General features: G+C 39.8%; 1 protein-coding gene across 3 annotated transcripts in view; it reads left to right on the top strand.

Moving 5' to 3' along the window:
• Positions 1-18557, top strand: part of MYLK (myosin light chain kinase) — a gene marked incomplete at its 5' end in the record, with an annotated part of 144848 nt that extends 126291 nt beyond the window's left edge. For all 3 annotated transcript variants that reach the window (XM_080347251.1, XM_080347252.1, XM_080347253.1), the window contains 6 exons: positions 4575-4698; positions 12529-12681; positions 13660-13783; positions 15011-15140; positions 16016-16135; positions 17966-18557. In XM_080347251.1, the coding sequence (XP_080203377.1) occupies positions 4575-4698; positions 12529-12681; positions 13660-13783; positions 15011-15140; positions 16016-16135; positions 17966-18222 (908 nt within the window). In that variant the 3' untranslated portion in view covers positions 18223-18557. The remainder of the gene's footprint in view (positions 1-4574; positions 4699-12528; positions 12682-13659; positions 13784-15010; positions 15141-16015; positions 16136-17965) is intronic.
• Positions 18558-21421: the final 2864 nt, after the last annotated feature.

The raw sequence follows: 21421 nt of genomic DNA, 5'->3' as shown, positions 1-21421 counted from the left end.
GCTCTTCTGTCATTAAATTGACTGGGGCAACTCATATGAATTGCTACTTTCCATACGTGGCCCACAGCTAGATTCATAGTTGTAATCTTTCACATTCCCTCTTTAAATAAAATAATATTTTATACTTTTTAAAAATAGAACCGTTATGTTTGTAAGAGTAAAGTTTGGAATTACAGCTTTCTGGGGTTTGTTATCTGCCTACATGCTGCTCATCCTTCTTCTTTGACACTTAACTAACAGGCTACTGCACACCCAAGAACACATTTTTTCTAAAACAAGCTAAAAATTGTATGTTGAATGAATAAGAGAAAATAAATCTGGTTTTCAGATTTTTAGATGATGTTCAACTCCAAAAGGGTATTACATGAATCCTGGTCACATAGACAGTGTGAACTCGGAGATAAGGCATTTACTTCATTCATTAAAAAAAAATCACTGCCATTTGTGTTCCTCCACCAGTATGGAGCTATAGTTTTCTGGGAGCATGAACTGGATTTTGTTCTTGTTGAGGAAACAGATGAACTGTTAAGTTCCAGTGCTGAAGGGTTGGCGTTTTTTTAATCAAAGGTGTGTGAAAGACTTCATCCCATGATATTCCAGCTGTCAGCCTGAAAACTATGCATCTATTGCTAAAGTGAGTGGATTTCATCAACAAGGGAGATAATGTAACCACAGAATGGCCTTTCTATAGAAATTTCTTCAACTACCTTTTTATCTTCAAACCACAGTTAAACCCACATTTAGCAAAAGGAAGACTCTATTTTCAGTAGCCTCTTCATATCCATCAGCTTTTCCATTTGTCTGTTAATCTCCTGCCATCACGGTGTATTGCACAGCTGACAGTGGCTTGTGAGCTGCTAGAATCATGCCGTATGTAGTAAATCTCTAACCTATATATAACTTTTCTTGCTGTGGAAGGATGACAGCTATGGGCACTGACACTGATTTTGATTTTACAATAATGTACATTCATTTGGCTTAGTATGTTGCTAAATCTTGCAAAGTTACATTATAGGCATTTGCTGTTTCTTTCATTGCTCTGCTGTTCTGGAGAATGCGGAGTGTGGGGCATTTCACTAGGAAAAGAAAGTGTCCTCCTGTTCCATGCCCACAAAGCAAAGCCACTATGTTAATCATGAAGAAATACGTAACATTTTGATTGAGACGTTTTCCAAAACTAGAACACAATTTTTACTGTTGCATTTACTTACAAAAGTTGCTAAAAGCACCCTTCACAAAGTGCCCTCTTCTTGCCTGTTTTTTCATAAATTGCACTGAGGGCATGTTCCTGCACTTGTGTTACTTCAAGCATTGTAATTTGAAATTGTCCATCAAATTCACTTTAGCTTCAATAGATATGGGATTGGAGCCCTTGTACTATGGACCTGACCCCGACTGAGCAGAAATCGCTCAACCGAGGGACTGCTAGAGGAAACAGGAGCTGAATTTGCACTTCAATTTGTGAGATTTACTTTTAACTTTTTGTAACTAGTGCAAATTAATGCTTCTAAATATTCAGTGTTTTGATCAAGTTTAATGAAATGAGGATCAGCTCCTTCTGCAGTCATCTGCTGCAGCTAATTAGTTCTCCTACACTGTCAGGAAATACCAAAGCTGCAGTGGGATATTTTCCTGACCTTTTTTGGTGTGCTGAGGAACCCATGTAAAAAATTGTTTAAGATAAACTTCTTAAGGAGAAAAGAGAATGGGTTTTGAGTACTGTAAAGATTTTTTTTTTAATGGTTGATTATATACAGTGTAGGCAACGGTTTCCAGCTAGCTTGTCAGCTTTCTATCTGAACTACAGGATATCCAAACACAGATCCTACTTGTGTACTGAGCTTGTAAACATCTGGGTAAAGATTTGACATACTATTGCATAGAAAAGGTCTTATTATTTTTTTTCTTTTTTTCTTTTACACACAGAAAATGCTGCGTCAGTTGTTTCACACCGTGTGCTTGCACTCTAGTGCCATGTTTTCAAAAAAAACATTTCTCAGACCTACGGGCAGCACATTTCATACACCAGCCTTTTGCATACACAGTGGCTCGCGGTAGTTTACACAGAGCACAGAAAAGCCTCCAAACTTGGATGTGAAAACCTGAGCCTGAGATTTGGATGATCGTGCTGAAGCTTTTAGAAAAATAGGGTCTTTGTGACAAATTTCAGTAAATTTTCGTAAGGACGGTTAGAAAAGAAAACGTAGGTGTTTATCTTACAAAGAAGGCAAATGGGAAGATGGGATCTTAGGCTTCCCGATTGTGCTTGGAAAAGGAAGAGTAATCTCCCACTCCTCGTTGTCCCTGTGGAGAAGACATTGCCCTTGTTTTAGGCTACATCAGTTTAGGTTGGATACAAAAAAATGATCCTACCTTTTGGGGTAAGAAAACTCTCATTATGTGAGTGTAGGGATGTTGGGGAATAGCTTTTGAATGTGCTTTTTAAAGGCAAGTCAGACATACAGCAGGAAGGTCTTGATGATGGTGAACCTGCAGGGGATCTCGGTGCTTTCCTGGGGCTGCTCCCAGGCATTCTTCTATCTGTCTCTAGAAATGGGTACTCTCTGCATGGAGGGGTCTCTGAAGGCAGGATAACATGTGGAAATGAGGTTTCAGCATTTAGTTCACTATCACCATACTTGAGCAGAGCAAAAAGGGTTTCACAGCTTTTAAAAGGGGGAAGCTGGCACGACTGAGTGAATTACTGTGCCAGTGCTTAGAAGTTACTCCAAACATGCTGCTCAGTCAACAGGCAAGTTATTAACCCCATATATCCTTCAATTTTCATTCAGTAAGTTGGGGATTTGCATGCCGCAAAAGAGTACTCACTTAGGTTGATGACTGCATTTTATGGAATGGCTCAATAGCTTTCCATGGAGGAAACTACTTGTGGAGTCAGTCCTGGGATCAGCATTTATGTTGCAAAACTTGGTAGGGGAAATTCTAGTAACCAGAAATATTCTGTAAAGATTCAGTGTTGTGGACAAGTAGCTTCTATTGTAGTCTTCTCAAAACTTTGATCTTCTGCTGTTTGAGGTTTCTTAAGCTTTTCTCTTGATCATAGAGCTACAAATCTCTGTATTTACTGTAACCTTAACACAGGCAGGATTGGAATCTGTTACATCTGTTTTTTTTCCCATTCATACCTTTTTTATTTAGATGGCAATCTCTTTGGGAGAGGAATGGTTCCTCACTATGCCATTCTGCTGTGCTTAACCTGGATGCTACTCTTCCACAAAAGATAAATATAATGCAATGAATCCAACATAAGGCAAATATTGATTACTCAGGCACATGTGCAAACTGGACAAGAGTTTCTCAACCTAAATCCAAGCCTATTTCAAATCAGAAACAATTTATTTCCTGACTTTTTTATACTTTTATAATACAATTGTTTTATTGTGATTGTGTTTTATTTTCCCCAGTCCCTGATCTATTCCTTAGTTTCCTTCCTTCCTGACCTTGCTTGTTCTTCTCCTCTTCCCATCCTATTCAGAATGAGAATCAATGAAAATGAGCCCACTGAGATTTGCCTAATAATTTCTATCTAAATGATTTGCATTGTGTTTCACGCTATGACTAAACATTAGACATACCACTCACAGTTGCACACTGGCAATACCAGGTTCTGAACAAGCGGTTATTCCACCTTCATCACTGTATTTTCCAGTAGAGCAATACTGGTGGGTCAGCACAAGAAAGATGAAGAGCACATTCATGCATCCCATGACCTCATTCTTTCAGTTGCTATTGCTAGCAGTACCTTCAGTGTAGCTCATTTTAAAGGCATCAGCATCATGTTTAAGCAGAGCCAAATGTAGGACACCTGTGCTACAGACCAGCTGGATAAAAGTTTGGAGTGGCAGCTGATGACTAAGCACTTGTGGTCCCCCTTCACCAGGCTGAAGCTCCACAGGTCCACTTGTAGGCAAGCCTAGTTCTGAGAGCAGGCTCAAGCCCAGATTTACTGGCAAGGCAGTGATCTGACAGGCGCACAGCATCTGCTTCTGTTCTTGTTTCACCACAGACCTGTGGCACTTTATAGTTCAGAGACATGCAACCCAGTATTGATTTTCTTGTTTAAACTATAAAATGTGTGTTGGATTAAAAGAGTTCTTAATATATCACTGCTGTTTCTCTTTACCATAAAATGCAGATCCCTGAGCTTTGATAAAACTTCAACTTCTTTCTAACACTGGAATCCTGAAATCTGCTTGTGCAACTGCTGAAGTGATGGAGGCTCAAACACTCTTGTGCTTCAGGACATTCGAATTCGAATTAAACACTAACAGTTCTCCTCATTCTTAGACTTGGTGTTGTGGAAACTCCTTGCAATAGGAACCTTATTATGTGCCTTGTACAGTGTTGCGTGCTTGAGGATGCTTAAGAAATATTTATTGCTATACATGTATCAGCTGAGAAAACAGCAGTTCAGGCATCATTTTTTTTTTCTGATAAGGATCTTTAAAAAAAAAAAATCATAAATACAAAACTGGTTTTCCTGCTATTGGGAAATAATTGCTTTTAACAAGCTGCATGTAGCAGTTAATGGTTTTCTCTTTCATTCTTCACAGAAAATGCAGGTTCTCTGAAAGTTCTCTTTGGGACACCTGAGTTTGTGGCTCCAGAAGTTATAAACTATGAACCTATCGGATATGAAACAGATATGTGGAGTATAGGAGTTATCTGCTACATTTTGTGAGTACCTTTGCTATTCTTAACACAGATCCTGACAGTTGCTGAACATACAAAATTTTCATCAGCTTCTGAATTCTTCTCCAGTTTTCAGGCCTTTTGTATTCTAATTAGCATATCCAGCATGTTTAATAAAAGTTCTCTATTCTCTGATGAGTGTAATTGGTAAATTGCAGAACTAGAGTTCTGGAAATTCAGCCGTCTTCATCATAAACAAGTAATGCTTCATCTCATTTAAAAAGACAAAGTGACAGTATTTTATTATTAACTTTAAACTATTTTTCCTTCCTAGATGTTAAAGAGAAATGTTTGGACATACATTAATAACTGACAATTCCTATTCTTTTATTCCCAAGAGAGAAATTTCTTCTGAAATTTTGGGGTCTTCTTATTCAGATTGGGTCCCCTGTGGGACAGACTAAAGTATCCCAGCATTACTGTATCTGTTCACAGTGCGTTTTAATTTATTATTAAGCACAAACTACTGGATAATACATTTTATAAGCAGCATAGATCAAGCTCATGGAAATATTTTAGAAGATGGTTGGCTGCAGCTCTCGGTTACATATTTCAGTACTTGATTTGATCTTAATTTGTGATTTGATAACACATGAATATAAACTTCAATGGGTCTGGAGAAATGCATATGGAAATAGGATCTCCATGCCTAGAACAGCAAGTGATCTTCTTCCACCTGTGACTTTCCACATTTGATGCCATATAAACAAATGAAAAGAGAAGCTCAGTTTGGAGCATGGTTCTTCATGTTTCAATAATAAGTAAACGGCAGATCTGCGTTGCACTTATTCTTTTAAAAAGCAGAATTTTCTCAATACCTTACTTTCTTTTTTGAAAGCGCCTCCTCTGCCCCGGCAGCCCTCTTCCTTCACACCTGGCAATGCACAGTTGTTTGCCCCATGTCCACTCGGTCTCTCTGTGATTCTGCTTGCCCTTGTACTTGTTCTCATCCTACTCTCATTTCCAAGCTAAGCAACATAATTTTCTTTCTTGTCCTGTGCAAAAGCTACTACATCAACTCTCTTACTCCCAGCAAAGACTCTGAATATTTCTGTTATCTTCTGCTTCTTACATGAAGTGTGCTACACTCTTCAAGATCCCTTTGCTCTGCCAGTTTATTTACAGGATGCTTATTTTCCATTCACTTCCAGCATTTCTTTCTAGATCTTGAAAGCTCGTTTGGATCATTCTGTAGTTCAAATAATGCAGACCACACAGGCAGTACTCAGATGACAAATTCATGTATTTCTCTGGCTGTTGAGGCCTCCTGAGTTGCAGAGCACAGCAGAGCGGTGTGGAGATGCCGGAGTGCCCGCCGATGGGAGCCCAGCCGGGACACCAATGCTGCATTGCCCTCTAGAGGCCTCTTCTCTGTGATGGAACCAAACATCAAGCGCTGTGTTACACGCACATTTGGGAGTTTAGCGTCTTTTGCTGTCATTTGTTATGAAAGTAAATGTGAGGGTTTGTGTGTTTGCAATATAAGCAGTGACATGTCAGGCAACGCAGGCAAAAATGGGTGACAGCAGCTGTGTGTGCTCCTAAGGCACAGAGCCGGGGTTGCTGCTCCAGTATGGGACGTGCTGGAGAACACCGTCATTGTTTAGGTAAACAAGGCAAAGGCAGCAGGTGAAACAGGTGGAGAACAGGTGAAATGTCTTGCCAAAGACCAGTCTGCCAGCAGTGGCAGAACTACTGCTTCCCAATTTCTCTGTGCCACCAGAAGCCAGATATTTGAATGCTGTAATGTTTGGCTGATGGGACTGGGGTGGTGTTACAGTTGATGCAGATGACCCAATATGCCTTGTGAAATATATTATGAAATTACTTGTTTGCTAAGGTGTCTTTAAGCTTATTCAACACTTCATGAGGGGAAAATTGCATTATTCAAATGCAACAAAATATCTTTTATTTTTATGTATAGCAATTGCTGCAATAATGATTAACAGTAATAATCAGCTTTTGTCTTTCTTGTGATAAGAACAAGGTAACAGAACTTGGAGAAGACCTGTGAGTCATCACTTGGACTTTCTCTCCCCCTCAGAGCGACAGGCCCCCAATCTGTCTTCACTTCTTTAAAGCCCAGCTATTTTTGCAGACTCACCACTATAAGCTGTTATCTAAAATGGAACATCACATCATCATTACAGAATGCAAATAGAAGTCATTGAGAACTGCACCTCTCTTTAGCTGTAGCTCTGCTTTCCTGTTTTGCGTATAAGCTCAGAACTGCCAAGTCTCATGCATAAAGTGTAAGACTCGCTCATTTGGTGTCTGTCTCACGCACCATGGCTGCACCTGTAACCCAGCATTGCTTCCCCTGTCCCCCTGCCACAGTGAGCGGGGCCATGGAGGAAGAGGTGAGCACCGCACGAGCACCAGGCTGAAGGATGGGTCTGCGACAGGCAGGTGATGGCCCAACACTGTTGTGTTTGCCACTTGTCCCAAGTGAAGCTGCAGGGAGCGTGCTGTGGCATGCTCTGCCATAACACCATGAGGGAGGGTTCAGAAGTGTTGAGAGACTTGTAACCTGCCTAGACAGAGACTGTGTTTTCATTATGTCCTGTGCAACAACAAATACAAGCCAGGTTTAGCAAAGAGCTGCTAAAGAGATCTCTGTAGGCAAAGGGTCTTCCCTGCAGAAGAAAAATGGGTGGGATGTAATCTCAAGTAGGAAACAGGGTAACAATGCTCCTCCAAAACCCTGCAGCTAAACCTCTCTCCTAGCCTGCTGCTGTGCAGGTGTAAGCACAGAGATCACACTCTCTGTTGGGATGCTGCAAATGTCTTCCTTATGGCATGGCTGACTTAATTCCATCCTGCAGCTCATGGATTCCCTTTCCACATTTCTAAGCTACACATTAAATCCTTTTAATCTTTCTTGATAACTTATTCAGTCCCGTCTCTTCATCAGTCTTTGTTCTTCCTTAAATTTCCCTGTTTGCATTCTCCACCTCATGTTTTTTATCTTCTGCTTTTATCTTGCTCTCTGTCCTGTTCTGCATCACAGTGCTGTCCCACATACTTAAGCTGATCTATTGCCTTTGAAGTAACAGCCACAAATATTATAGCTTGTGTATATCTTCTCCATTTATGTCTACTTGAGTTTTTCTTTTTGCATTTAAAATAATCTTCATCTAATGACAGTTAAACCTCCTGAATTCTTTCCAGCTCCCCCTGGCCCATTTATTCTTCCAGACATTGCTAAATTTGTTTGTTGTTTTTCTTTTTTTTTTTCCTATTTCTAGTTCTTTTCTGATGATCCACTTGAATAGTTTGTGTTTCCAGCAGTTAGCAATCTGAAACAATTTCTAAATTCTGTTTTTATTTCAAAACAAATTTTGGTCTAAGACTGTAGCACCACATGTCCGTACATTAAGATAGTCCTTTTCCTTCTGTCACCATGGAGTCTGACTAGTTTCAGTGAGGAACGGGCTGTGGCTGATTCTTCTGCTTGCTTTCCGTTAGTTCAGCTTGCGTTATCAGTGCAGGCAGTGTACATCTTTTCAGAGTAGCTGATCTCTGTCAATTAATATTTTTAATATGCTATACCTTAGGCTGGTTTTTAATATCATATTTGTTCTTGCTGTGTGCTCTTTTCCTTCAGCACCTTTGTAACATGCACCCCGATTCTTCAAATATTCCCTTCCCTTTTATCTGTTGTGTTATTCATCACTGCTGTTATTCCTTGTTTGGCAGTTCAGGTTGGTTGAAAGATCTTTTGGCATCGTTCATCTTCTGGATGTGCTGACTTGGGACTTCAGTAAGACAAGACACATTGCTGGCTTACACTTGGCCTCATGTTGTACTAAAAATTTAATCCTTGTTAATAGAAAGACGAGAGAGCATTCTTTGTTCTCTCAATAAAGCAAGTTAGAAGGGCTCTAATGTCATGACTGTACTGCCCAAAAGAAAATGACTTATTTTTTCAGTGGCACTGGCAAATTGTGATTTCTCATTGATCTACAGGGCATGTAAAAGAAGAGTGAGAATAGAGTAACTCCCTTGCTTCAGCAATGAGCTTCCTTTACATGGGTTCGATGGTCTGTTTTACCTTGAGATGACCCATGTGGAGTCAGTCTGCCCTCAGCTGAGGAAACGGTGGTTTTGTCCAGTGGGTGTGTGTCACCCACAAAGTAACCTGAGACTATTTATTTGTTTGATTTCACTTGTAGAAGAACTAAATTACTACATAATCTCCAGGGCACAGGCATGGTTGTGTGCTTATTTAATATGACCTGCACACGTGTATCAGAAGCAGATATTATGGTACTCTTCACTGAAATTGGCTACTTTTTTCACTGCTAATGTAATGCAGACTGTAAGGAGGAGCTCATTGTCATCAGCCCAAATCAGCTGCTGCTGCAAGCATTGCTTGCAGAGGAGTGCTCAGGGTCTCACTTTCTGAGACATGCAGCAAATTCATCTGTCCTGGATTAGTGGCAGTCTTAAATGCAAAGATTTCCAAGTGAAATGCTATGGCGTTTGTTACATGGGCAGTCAGACTGGTGACCACATTGGACCCTTTTGATCTTAATATTTCTAAATCTGTACTCAGAGCTCTGTTAGAACAGAGCAATACATGTTAGGGAACTTTGGAGGATAAAATATCTTTCTTCTTTATTTAGAAGTGGAAAATGTGAAAGATTTCCTAAACAAATGGTTCTTAACATGCCAGGAAGATGCCTGGTTAAGTAGCTGGAAAAATGTTTTCAGTAAACAACTCACCGCTTGTCTAATTGTAACTTTGCAGTGTAAGCTCAATATTAATTTTCTGGAGCAGTTGCTCATCTTTATCACTTAGCCTCAGCATTCCAAAATGAAATTGTTTCCATAATCTGTCAAAAGAGTTGCTGAGCCATTATTACTTTAAATGGCTATTAAGAAATGAACAACCAAGGCTGAGGTCAGTGAAATCTGTGCTAAAGATAAGAATTTCCGGTTATAATCTACATTGGTTGCTGGATCTTGTTTTCTGACTATGGACAAGGATCTATTTCTCCTTAAAATGTTTTAATGACAAGGCAACTGATTCACAGTGTACAACTGTGGTAGAGAAACAAAATTATTTTAGCCCTATAAATTTGCAACAGCACATTCAGAAATACAAAAATAGATTCATTGAAATGTTTGAATGGGTACTGTTACACTGGTGTTTGGAAATTACAAACCAAGCGGAGGCTTAACCGATACCTATCTGGTAATTTACCAAATGCATGGAATGGGTCAATCCTGCCACAACATTTAAGATTTTATCAGATAATTTTGTCATGCAATTCTTAAAAAAAAAGCCAACCAAAACAAATGAAGTTATTTTTCCTCTCTAATCTCCTTCTATTTAAGCTCATCCCTCAAAAACTGTGTGTGCCATGCAGAATCCCTTTGCCCAGAAAGCCACATGTCTTTATAGGCACTGCCCCCGATGGCAGTGTGGAGCAGTGGTGCTTCCACATGAACTATGTTTCTGCATCTGTAGCAGTCTTCTCAGCACAAAAATGATCTCTCAATATTGCAGCTTTAATCTGTGGAAACAGGCCATAATATTATCACATGCAACACAAGAGCTGCACAATACTATTGGTGGTAATAGCGTGCAGAGGTCAACTTTGCAATACTTCCATCACGTATTGGGGGGAAACAGGTTGTCATTGCTCTGGCTGCCCAAGCGTGTCCTCTGGAAGCTCACCTGGGCAAAGGGAATATGTGCAGCTCCTGTGTTGACAGTGAACTGAAGAAATACTTTACAGACCCTCCATTTATATAAAATGTGAACCTTTTGAGAAGCTGCTGAATTGGCTGAGAAGTTGTTGTACTTACGACATAGTCAAAAAAGAGACAACTTGGCAATCAGTATCTGGAACCCAAAACTTAGAACTGCAGTCTGGATGAGATTTTTTTCACTTTCTAAAATATTATAGAGAATGATGGCATTGTCATAAACAGGAAAATGTTTAAATATTGGAGTGGAAGTAGGTTCGAGGCCCTGCAGCAGTGCTTTGTGGATTCCAGAATGGAGATTCTGCTTCAACAATTTACCTGGCCGTGACGGCCCATGTGCACAAGGACAGAACAGAGTCTCTCGTTGTGCTACAGCTACACCAGCTCTCCAGTGCTATCAGGCACAGACCTTGTCTCTCCCAGTGAAGGAAGAGTCAAAGGCAGGGAACAGCTGTGTTAAAGTTGGTTTATGTGAGCACTTTTTGGCACCTTTATCTTTCAGCTTTCTCTAACTCATGCCTATTATATTTTCATAAGTGGGTCTATGCCACCTTATACATTTACAAAGTCATGCTTCGCTGTTGCATTTGAATGCACCCCATCTAATGGAAAGTTAGACAGCAAATACCTTCTGTTCTGATTTACTTCTTCCTGCCTGAGAAGAAACAAACCTTTCATCTTTATCTCATGTATTATTACTAGCAAACTTCTGAAGTATACATGTAAGATTCTGGACTCTGCAGTACTGCACACAACTTCCAGAAATGGTAAAAGCTTTAGTATCTGCTTTGTCTGAGACTTCAAAGAGTGGGTATTTCTGCTTTGCTTATAGAAAGAAAATCCTTAGGAATAAATTCCAAATCAGTTTTTGAATCCAATTAGGAAGAAAAGAGTAGCAAAGTAACTTTGGAGGAGGGGATTATGCCAATATTATTAATCAGTTAGCTCACTGGATTTGATCCAAATCTCTTTTTCTACCAGTCTGTTCTGTGATATTCAGTAGCATCAGGATATTCATATAGTACTATATCCATATAGTATTTTCAGAACCCTAATAAGTTCCACTTACTTTTCCATATTAAAAAAAAAAATGTACTACTGTTGAGATGTATTTGGTTAACATGATTGTACAGAGGAAGCAAAGTCTGTAAGATTCCATGAAGAATAGGTTATTATGTACATTGCATGTCAGGAAGAAGACTTGGAAAACTGAATAACTTGTAGTTCTAAGGAATAAGCAACCTTCCACCTGAAAGTTTTTACTGAGAGAGTGATATATACTGGAATCAAAAGTATCTGGAAGCACAAAGGTACAGTATAATAAAGGACAACTCTCAGCTGGAGAAAGATACTCTGCAAAAATGACACCATGTTGTTCTGTAATTGCCTTTCACTGGCAATTTATCAGTTTTATTGAGTAAAAAGCCTTAGAAGCTCAACTTCGGTTATAAAAGAGCATTATTTGCATTTCATGCATCATCATGACTGATTGAGAACGTAAAGACTTTTGGATGCATCTGCATAACCCTACAGCCTGCAGTGATGTAGCACTGTTTTATCTGGCTGTATCATTCAGGGTGGTTTTGTTTACAAAATAGCATTGTGGATTTCATGATTTCACAATGCATCTTTCTTCTTGGGCTCTGTCTGCAGGAGTAAATGGAATAATATGTACAAAAAAACCTTGTTTTGACAGTAAAGGCAGCAAAGCTACTCTGAAAGCACCAGGAAAAAAAAAATCAGCTGAATTTGGTGTGAAAATTGCAGGATTATTTATGCAGAACTAGACAAGCCATTTAACAAACTAGTGTGCTCCACTTTCAGCTAATTCTAGTTCTCTCCTCAAAAATGTCTTGGGAAAAGAGAAAGAGCAAAAATCTCCCTTTCAGTTTTGCAGTCAAAATTCTAGTTTCCTTCCCATGAGCCTGCCTGTAGTTAGCTTTGAGTCCTGGTTTTTGTTTTTTTCTTTTAAGGGAGCTTTTACTGATAAAGATCTGCAGAACCTTGGAGATGTCACACACGGTTTTAATTTGCTCCTCTGATAATTTGCAAATTCATGTTGTTTGTTTTGTGTCTGTCTGTCTCTTCTACCCCCAGGGTCAGTGGACTTTCTCCTTTCATGGGAGACAACGACAATGAAACCCTCGCCAACGTTACCTCAGCAACCTGGGACTTCGATGATGAGGCTTTTGATGAAATCTCTGATGATGCCAAGGACTTTATCAGCAATCTACTTAAGAAAGATATGAAGTAAAGTTGTTGGACTTGCTGCACTGTGTTTGCATTTAGCTGAACTTGTTGTTCTTGTTTCCCCACTCTGAATCTGCACGCTGTGGAAGCAGGCATCTCTGGCGATACTTTATAAGGAGCTCTGTGTGTCCGTCTGTCTCTGCGCACAGCTCTCACTTATTTTACGGTGCAGGGTCTGAATGGTGCGCTTGCTTCCCATCGCCTGCTCATTCTGCTTTTCCCTTTCCTCGGGCACGATGCAGCCTGAGGTTTTCTGTGGCTACTTTTATCTTCACTATAGTGTGATACAGACTCCTGCATGACATGTTCTGTCTTGACCTGAATGGGTTGCAGTTTTGCTAGATTTATTTCCATATGTTGCTTTTAAGTGTGGTACCTCCAAATAGGCAACTTTCCTGTAAATGTAATGATTGGGCAAGAAAAGAAAAAATCAGAGTAGGAGCCATGTTTCTTCCAATGAGTTTGAAATCAGCTGGATGGAGAACAGAGGGTTATTTACCTGTGTACCAAGAACAAAGTGAAGAATGGGTGTGGCTTCATTAGAGGTTTGGACATTTCTGCTTTCTTAAATGTTCAGTGCTGCAGGGGAGGAGGGTATTAAATGGTGGGAAAGGAGAAATGTCTGTAAATGAAGGAAAGGAGATCTAGATCAGGGCACTGCCAGCATGAGGTAGCTGAATCATTGCCATCGTGGTTCCGCTGCAAGTGTTCCATGCCTAAAACATATGGCTTTCTGTGCTTTGTTTTATAATGTTTTATTAACACTTTAAAATGCACAGTTTTATCTGAAAAAAAACTACAGAAATTGTGAAAGTGAGTTTAAGAAGTAAGCATGGCTGGGAAAGCAGTGCCATGTGATCTATGTTGCGAAATTTAGGAAACAAAAGACAGCTTTCAGCAAAGAGTGCAAAATAATGTTAAAGCAGGTAGGTTCAACTATCATTAATGGCAACACTGACTAGTCTTTTTATGTAACAGGAGTCGCTTAAATTGTACTCAGTGTCTTCAGCATCCTTGGCTGCAGAAAGATACCAAAAACATGGAAGCAAAAAAACTTTCCAAAGATAGGATGAAGAAATATATGGCCAGAAGAAAATGGCAGGTAACGAAGACAACATAGAATTGGGCCAATTATCTTAATAAGTCGCTTTATTTCTAATGTTTACAATTCTGAGAAACATCTTCTACCAGGTGCTTTCTCCGCTGGTGGAAACTCCAGTGTGGCCAGTGTATGAATGCAGCCAAGCAGGTTTGATTTCTATGGGCGAGCCGCAGAAGGCTGCACAGCTGCATAGATGTGACACGTGATGATTCCATTTGAGGCTACTAAAAGGCGTACTAGCTCAAGTAGAAATTTTCCTGATCTTTAGGGGAGAAAACCCCACTGAGGGCTGGGGAATTATGTTATCCTTCACAAACCCGAACAGCTAGGGAAATGCTTCTCCGCCTGGCCTCTCTACATATACCTCATTTTGCGGTAGTTTCATTCTCCTAAGCCAGTAGTTCTGTCCTGTTGTAGTACCAAGCTTCTCATGGATTCGGTCAAATCGGTTTAATAATTTTCTTAGATGTATTCAATCTCTGTATCTTCTTTGTTCTTAATCCTGGAAGCATTAAGTAGCAGGTCCATCTGTGCTGTTCTGAAAGCTAGGGGAGTTGATGTATAAAATCCTGGACCCAGTCTTTTGAGTAGCCTACAAAATATTCATTCATGTAAATCTACTTTATATTTCCTCTTACAGTCACAGAATCACAGAATGTGAATCACAGAATGTGTTCAGTCTACTGAACATGTTTCTTAGGAGCTCAAGCAAGTTATAAAAAAATACAAGTGTCCGTACTACAGAAAAGGTAGTTTGAGCATATTTTAGTATCCTGGTGGTTGATTCTCGAGCCTGTCAGAGGTCTGCTTCCATCATGCAGATAGTGCTTTCTCATTCATTTCGTATTAGCTGGTTATTCGTCCTTGGTGAAAGCCGGTCCAGCCCATACGGCTATTAAGAGAGCAGCCCGCCACCAGAGTTAAGTTCCAGTTAAACAGGACAAAGCTTTTCGCTGGCCCTCCTCTCGCTTTTTATCCGCAGCTAACAGAGACATTCATTTAGGTATGAGTTCATCAGGGGAAGTTTATATCTGCAACTAAATTTGGTAATTCGGACCAGCCTGCTCTGTCTCTCCTAAAACAACAGAGCTATATATAAGCAGTTTGTCCAACAATTCCAGCGAGGTCCGCAGAGATCCCAGATAATTTGTGCGAAGCACGATTGTTACAGAAAATCACATGCCTTTTGGATTGGATTGATCAGAAGCCTTTTATGTTATGTCTTAGAAAACAGGCCATGCTGTGAGAGCAATAGGAAGACTGTCGTCCATGGCGATGATTTCTGGTATGAGCGGGAGGAAGGCCTCCGGGAGCTCGCCCACCAGCCCTATAAATGCAGACAAAGTAGAGAACGAAGGTAAGGATTTTTGCTGCACCATATTTTTAACCTCTCTGTGAATCAGTCTTACTAAATCTTTTAGTGAAATGCTAGAGATTAATCATTGAGATGGTTATTCCTGCTCTGGTGCTCTCTTTCTGTTTTTATGGTCTTTTTTTATGGTAAAGAAATCTATGAAAAATTCATTGTTCTTATATTGTTCTGTTACTTAAATGCCCCAGTATAAGTATGGGCAGTAAACTCTTCTCTTTTTAAAGCCAAAGAATTTAGGCAGATTTCTCAGCTGCACTTTCTATCAGTTTGGGAATGCATGTTTATACAAAGATTACAGTGATGAATTACCTTCTCATGCAAGCAAGCAAGCAAGCATTAACACTTGCTGTAACCATGATGTACCCTGCATAAACCATGCTGTTCAGACAAGGGAATTTCAGAACAAAAATCATGTGTCTACATTATACCCCTAGGTCCCCATTTGAAATGTGGATTTGGGGTGTATAACAATCAGAGGTGCAGCTGTTTGACACTTGTGAAAATCGAGCAAGTCATTTTGACATATCCACATCAACTGCGGGCCTGAGACAAGTTGAACTGGTTTACCTCTCTGACTAGCAAAAGTTCAGGTTCAATTAGAAACAAATTCAAGAAAAAATAAAGATGATTTGTAGCACGGTGACCTGCATGTTGATTTAATTCTATTTATGGTCTGAATCTTTGTCCTGTTGCGAAAGTTTGGCACAGGACTAAGTAGCGAATGTCCTCAGTGTCATTAGGCTTACAGAATTAAACAAAATAAAAGAGGCTTTCATTACCATCTGATAATTAAAAATTAAAATGCATCTTTTGAGAACATGCCCTATAAAACAATTAACTATATCTTCGCTCTTGTCCAGATGCTTTTCTTGAAGAAGTGGCTGAAGAAAAGCCCCATGTAAAGCCATATTTTACTAAAACAATCCTTGACTTGGAGGTTGTGGAAGGCAGTGCTGCTAGATTTGACTGCAAAATTGAAGGTACTTTGAATTAGCCTATCTCTTTCCTTCCTTCCTTGCCAGCTTTCTGCATCATGTTGTTGTTTAACTTTTTCAATTTTTTCCTTTATTATTGTTGAGTTGGTGCCATTTTGCTTTACCAATATCTGCATGTCACAGCTTGAATGTGTTGCAATAACAGGAATTATTTGGAGCTGTACGGGCTTGTCCTGTGCTTGCCATAAAACCGTAGTCTCCAAGAATCAATGTGTGAATCACTAATTCAGAACAGCAAGGGGGAACTGTAAGGTGATTTTTGAGGGTAGAAACAGTAAAAACAAGATGCAACATGGTACCATAAATTGCAAGAGTACACTCTGAGAGACTGCTAACTGGAAATAATAGGTAGGAAGTCACTTGTCTGAAATGACAGACAAGTTTCAGGTGACCTCAAGATAGCTTTAAGCCGTACATACATTGTATAAAAGGCAAAGTGGTCCCTAACAGTGTATTTGCATGAGAAGTAATGCTAATATAATTGCACTGGTTACAAAAATCATAACTATAAAATACTATATTGCTGTTTGGTTTCTGGTGGTTTTTGTTTGTTTGTTTGTTTTTAACTTATGAGTTCAAGAAATTAAAACTCAGACTGGAAGATGCAGATAGAAAGAATAAGTTTATGAGAAGACACTTGAGGACTTGGCTCTGTCAGCCGAACAGCCTGCAGGCCAGGACTCTAAGCACTGGTACTGCAGTGACACTGAACCTTTTCTGTCACAGCTGCTGATGCAAGCTGGAAATTAGGAAGAGCTGTTAAAACGAAATGGGTAGTCAGTGTCATATTGCACATGTTTGATAGACAATTTCTAATCTTAAAATGAGGTTCAGAAACTGCCTCACTGACCTTCTGCTTGTTTGTTTCTGTGCTCCTAATCTCTTTCACTGCTGTTTCCTACCTCACAGCGGAGATGTGAGGATGGATTATTGTTGCTGATGGATGCTCAGCGTGAGGGGTATGTGCATAAGTACTGCATGGAATAAAATAGATGGATCTACCACGGTTGATGTTTCCAGTGAATCACTGTAGTGTTCGTTGTGTACCAGGGATTCCTGCAGTTATTTCTGCTCAGCGGGAAGTCACAGCCCAGAACTTGGCTGCGACAACGAGCCTTCAGTTTGTTATAGCAGCCAAGAGTACTGTATAAGGGATTGTTCTCCGGCATGCAAAGTACAGCCCTGCTCCGGATGCTTGAGGACAGCAGCCATTTGCTTCACAAAAAGCTCCAAAGCTCCTGTTGAGATGCATAATCAAAATGTTTCTCTTAGACTCCCTTGCTTATCCTAACAAACACAATTGAGAAATAGGACAGGCCAGTGTGTAAGGAGCAGATTAGGAGGAGGAAAATTCAGAATAGCCACAATGAAACAACCTGAGAAGGAAATTACACTGTAGCTGTTGCCCCAAACACCTTATCCTTGAAATTCTAAATCTCAGTGTCAGAAACTCTGGTTTCCACAAACGCTGCAAGGTAAGGTAAGCCTCGAATACGCTATTAAGAGTCCTTTGCTGGCTGATGTCGGAGACACAAACAGCTGCCTGGAGTCACTGCAAAAGTAGTGGAAAGGGAAATCTAGTGAGTACCTCAGTGCTAACTTTCAATTTTTTGCTATTCATAATAAAGCTGTTTCAGGTAAACGTGAAGCAAAAAGGCCTCAGATCACCTACATTTATTTTAAATAGAATTCAATGAAATATCTGTATAGCAACACATTGGCACGTCCATACAGACGTGGAATTAAAGCTTAAAGTAATTACAGATAAGTCAATACCCATTCATTGCAATTGCTGTTCTCTCTGCCCTGTTGCAGGCTATCCTGACCCTGAGGTAATGTGGTACAAAGATGATCAGCCTGTCAAGGAGTCCCGTCACTTCCAGATAGATTATGATGAGGAAGGGAACTGTTCTTTGACAATTTCTGAAGTATGTGGGGACGATGATGCCAAATACACCTGCAAAGCTGTTAACAGCCTTGGGGAAGCCACGTGCACCGCAGAACTCCTTGTGGAAACAATGGCAGAAGGAGAAGGAGAAGGAGAAGATGAAGATGAGGAGGAGGAAGAATGAAACAAGGCTCAAACAAAAAAAAAAAAAAAAAGAAAAATATATTTAAAGACTTTCCCTTATAAGGCTCAGAAAACCAAGTTATCAAAAGCACCTTGTGTGATACATAGGTATTTGGGGGTTGTTTTTTCAGCATGATCAGTTGATACCTGTTTGCTTTATGTATGGGCATTAATTCAAATCAGCAGGCAATTTTAAGTTGCTAGCATGATTTGATTTACTTTAAGCAAGTCATCAACTAAGTTGCCCAGTATATTTTGAAAATTAAATGTATGGAAAACAAGTCTACAGTTATTTTGAAAGAAAAAGTCTACTTACTGAGCTCATTGCTCTATACTATTACTTTCCTCAGCCAAAACTGCACCTAAGTTGACTCCCCAAGGTCTTCTTTACAAGGAATCATCTGACACAGCCAGAATTGAAATTTGTATGTTGGTATGGTTCATTTTTCATTTGTTTTAAACAGAATTCCACAGCCCTAACTTCAAACACATTTCCTGCCCTTTCTCAGTGCACTGTCAGTGCCGTTGCAATACTGGCTCATGTTGCACATCCAGGTGGTTTCCTGAGAAACTCCGATCTTGCTTTTAACCAGCTGATCACACCCTTTCACCTCTCCCTGTCACTCAGTGCAGTCACAGCTGACTACTTAAGAAACAGACTGAAAACACAAAGACTGACCATATTTTCTGTTTTTCTGGTCAGTCTAACGATGATTTATTATTCATATATATGCTGCTGTGAAAAAAACAGGCTATTGCACAATCAGGAACTTCTATGTTCATGTGTGTAAACGGAATCCCAGGTTAGCTAAAGTTTTACTTGTATTTATTTGGCAACTGCAAAACAGATTTCAACTGATAAGCTGGAAACTCCCACAGATTTTTGGAGCAGTCAAGAAGATAGTAGCCTGGACTACAAACTCCTCTATACTTAGCAGTTTCCAAAGAATTTTAACCTATATAGGACCTGTTTCTACCTTATGAGCTTGACTGTCTTGTTTTTGTCTTAAACCTGCACCAATAAGGCTGCTGAGTTTTTTAAAACTGCAGAAAAGCAAAACAAAACAAAAAAATCCAAGCCCTGGGTTTGTTTTTGGTTTTGTTTTTAGTTTTTTTTTTTTTTCTCAGAAATGGTTAATGCACTCAGATTTAGTAACTTTGCTTTCCTTTCACAGTATTGGCACCTTTTTTTTTTTTTGCTGTTGTTCAGAGGTAATATCAGAGGCTGCAAGGTGATTTGCATCATCTAAAACCAGTGTGTCTTATATCTGTGTATCATTCCAAAAGTGATTCTTTTTGTTTTCCACTTTTTGTGCATAAAGTGCAACCATTTGCATTTCAAAGGTTACCTCTTTTAAAGAAAAAAAAAAAAGATTACCTTAAATCCTCACCACTAAGTAGTTAGTGTACTTTAATACCGGTGTGTACCATATCGACCTTAGGTTGTTTGATATTACCTAGTTGTGTATGTGTTCCATATGATTTGCTCTTCTACATTGAAAGCCCAGCTAATGTGGATGACACAATGGGTTTTAACTGCTTTACTCTTTGCTGCTAAGTTCAGATTGCCAGCATGTCTTTTCAATTGATAAAAACCTCTTGTTATACTAAACACAGTATTGCCACAGTTCCTTATACAGAAAGGTTTTGAATCTGATTTACAGCATACAAAGCTTTTCTCACGTTTTGTTTGGTTTTTTTTTTTTAATGTTTTAGGCAACAACGGGGTGTATTTTGTACCTTAATAAAAATATGCTAATATTCTCCCAGTTTGTTAAACCATCAGAATTGCAAAGATGAGAACGCTACGGCTGTAGTTACTCACAGTTCCTAAATAAATAATACCACAAAGCACGCTCCGTGTATACTCTATTGCAGGCGTCACTGCGTTCATATTGGCTAATCATCTCAGTAGCAGCATCTTCTCCCATTCTGTCCCAAGACCTACTTGGCACAAAAATGGATGAGGTGGCGACAGTGAAACCTCCTGGATGTCTGTGGTACTGCTGCCCTTCTCCTACCCCACCAGCGCAGACCAGGGCGGTGTGGAGGCTGCTCTGCCCCAATGCCATCAGGTACAGCCCAGGCGGACACTAGTTATAGCCATGTGCTCTGCCACACGTCTCCAGCCTCATCGCATCATTCACAATGAACAATGAATTGTTGACATGGATGGGGCACCAGGACAGCTGTGGTTTTCTTTTATAGTTGAGAATTACCTTACGGTGGGGAAATGAATAGTTCAGAAAGACTGTAAAAGCAAGAGAGAAAAAATTCAGGGAAGTCTAAATGTAGATGTCTGCTTATACTAATGTTCCTGGAAAGGGTAAAGATGAACATATTTAGTAAATATGCTTGCACTGCCTTTATGCAGACTTTGAAGGACCAGTCCAAGACACCACAGACCATGCAGGACCACACAGAAATTCCCTAAAGTGAAACATCCTGCTTGTAGCAACATGTCTCTTGAGCAAATTTGCAGCCCTTGAACCAGTCACCTTTGCAAGATGGGCTCTGCTGCCTTGTGAATGTTATTCACTGTCTGTTAGCTTTTGTTCAGGCGGGCACGTGTGTAAAGCAGTAAAAGGTCTGTCTCTGATGGCCTGGTCCATGGGCATGGCAAGGTCTTTGGGACATATACTGAGTATCAAAACCCACAGACTCAACATTGGGTGTTCCACACAAATTTACCCTTCCTTCTCCTTCTTTACTAGGGTCTCCATGTCTGACAGGCTATAAACTGCCTATTGTTCTTTTAGCCAAGCGATATATCTAGCTCACCATGTCCCTGTTGCCTCCTATTAACATCCCTTATAGTCTGCAGGAAACAATCTCTGCTTCTAAAACGATGCGATACGTAGCGAATTCAACTCTGAGCAACTGACTCCAACTTGTATTCAACCTTCGATTTTTTGTTTTATTTGAATAACAGAATTCTATATCCACTTGAAATCCTGTCTCACATCCTAACTGATCTAATAAAAGGTATTACCTCTTTCTATAGACCTTGTCTTGCTTGTATAATGTTTGCAGAGACCCAGTCCTGGGGTGTGATAGGGCTGAAACCATCCTCAGTAACTGAGGTTATGCAAGACATTGTTACTGCCCTAGATGGACCACTTCATTTTTTTATTTCTTTTATATAAAAGTCAGTCTTCTCAAGAGACACGGAAAATCTGGCATTGTCACTGGTTTTCACT

The sequence above is a fragment of the Nesoenas mayeri genome, assembly GCF_963082525.1.
Source record: "Nesoenas mayeri genome assembly, chromosome: 6".
Classification (NCBI taxonomy): domain Eukaryota; kingdom Metazoa; phylum Chordata; class Aves; order Columbiformes; family Columbidae; genus Nesoenas; species Nesoenas mayeri.
This window is presented reverse-complemented; position numbering and strand designations above follow the sequence as displayed.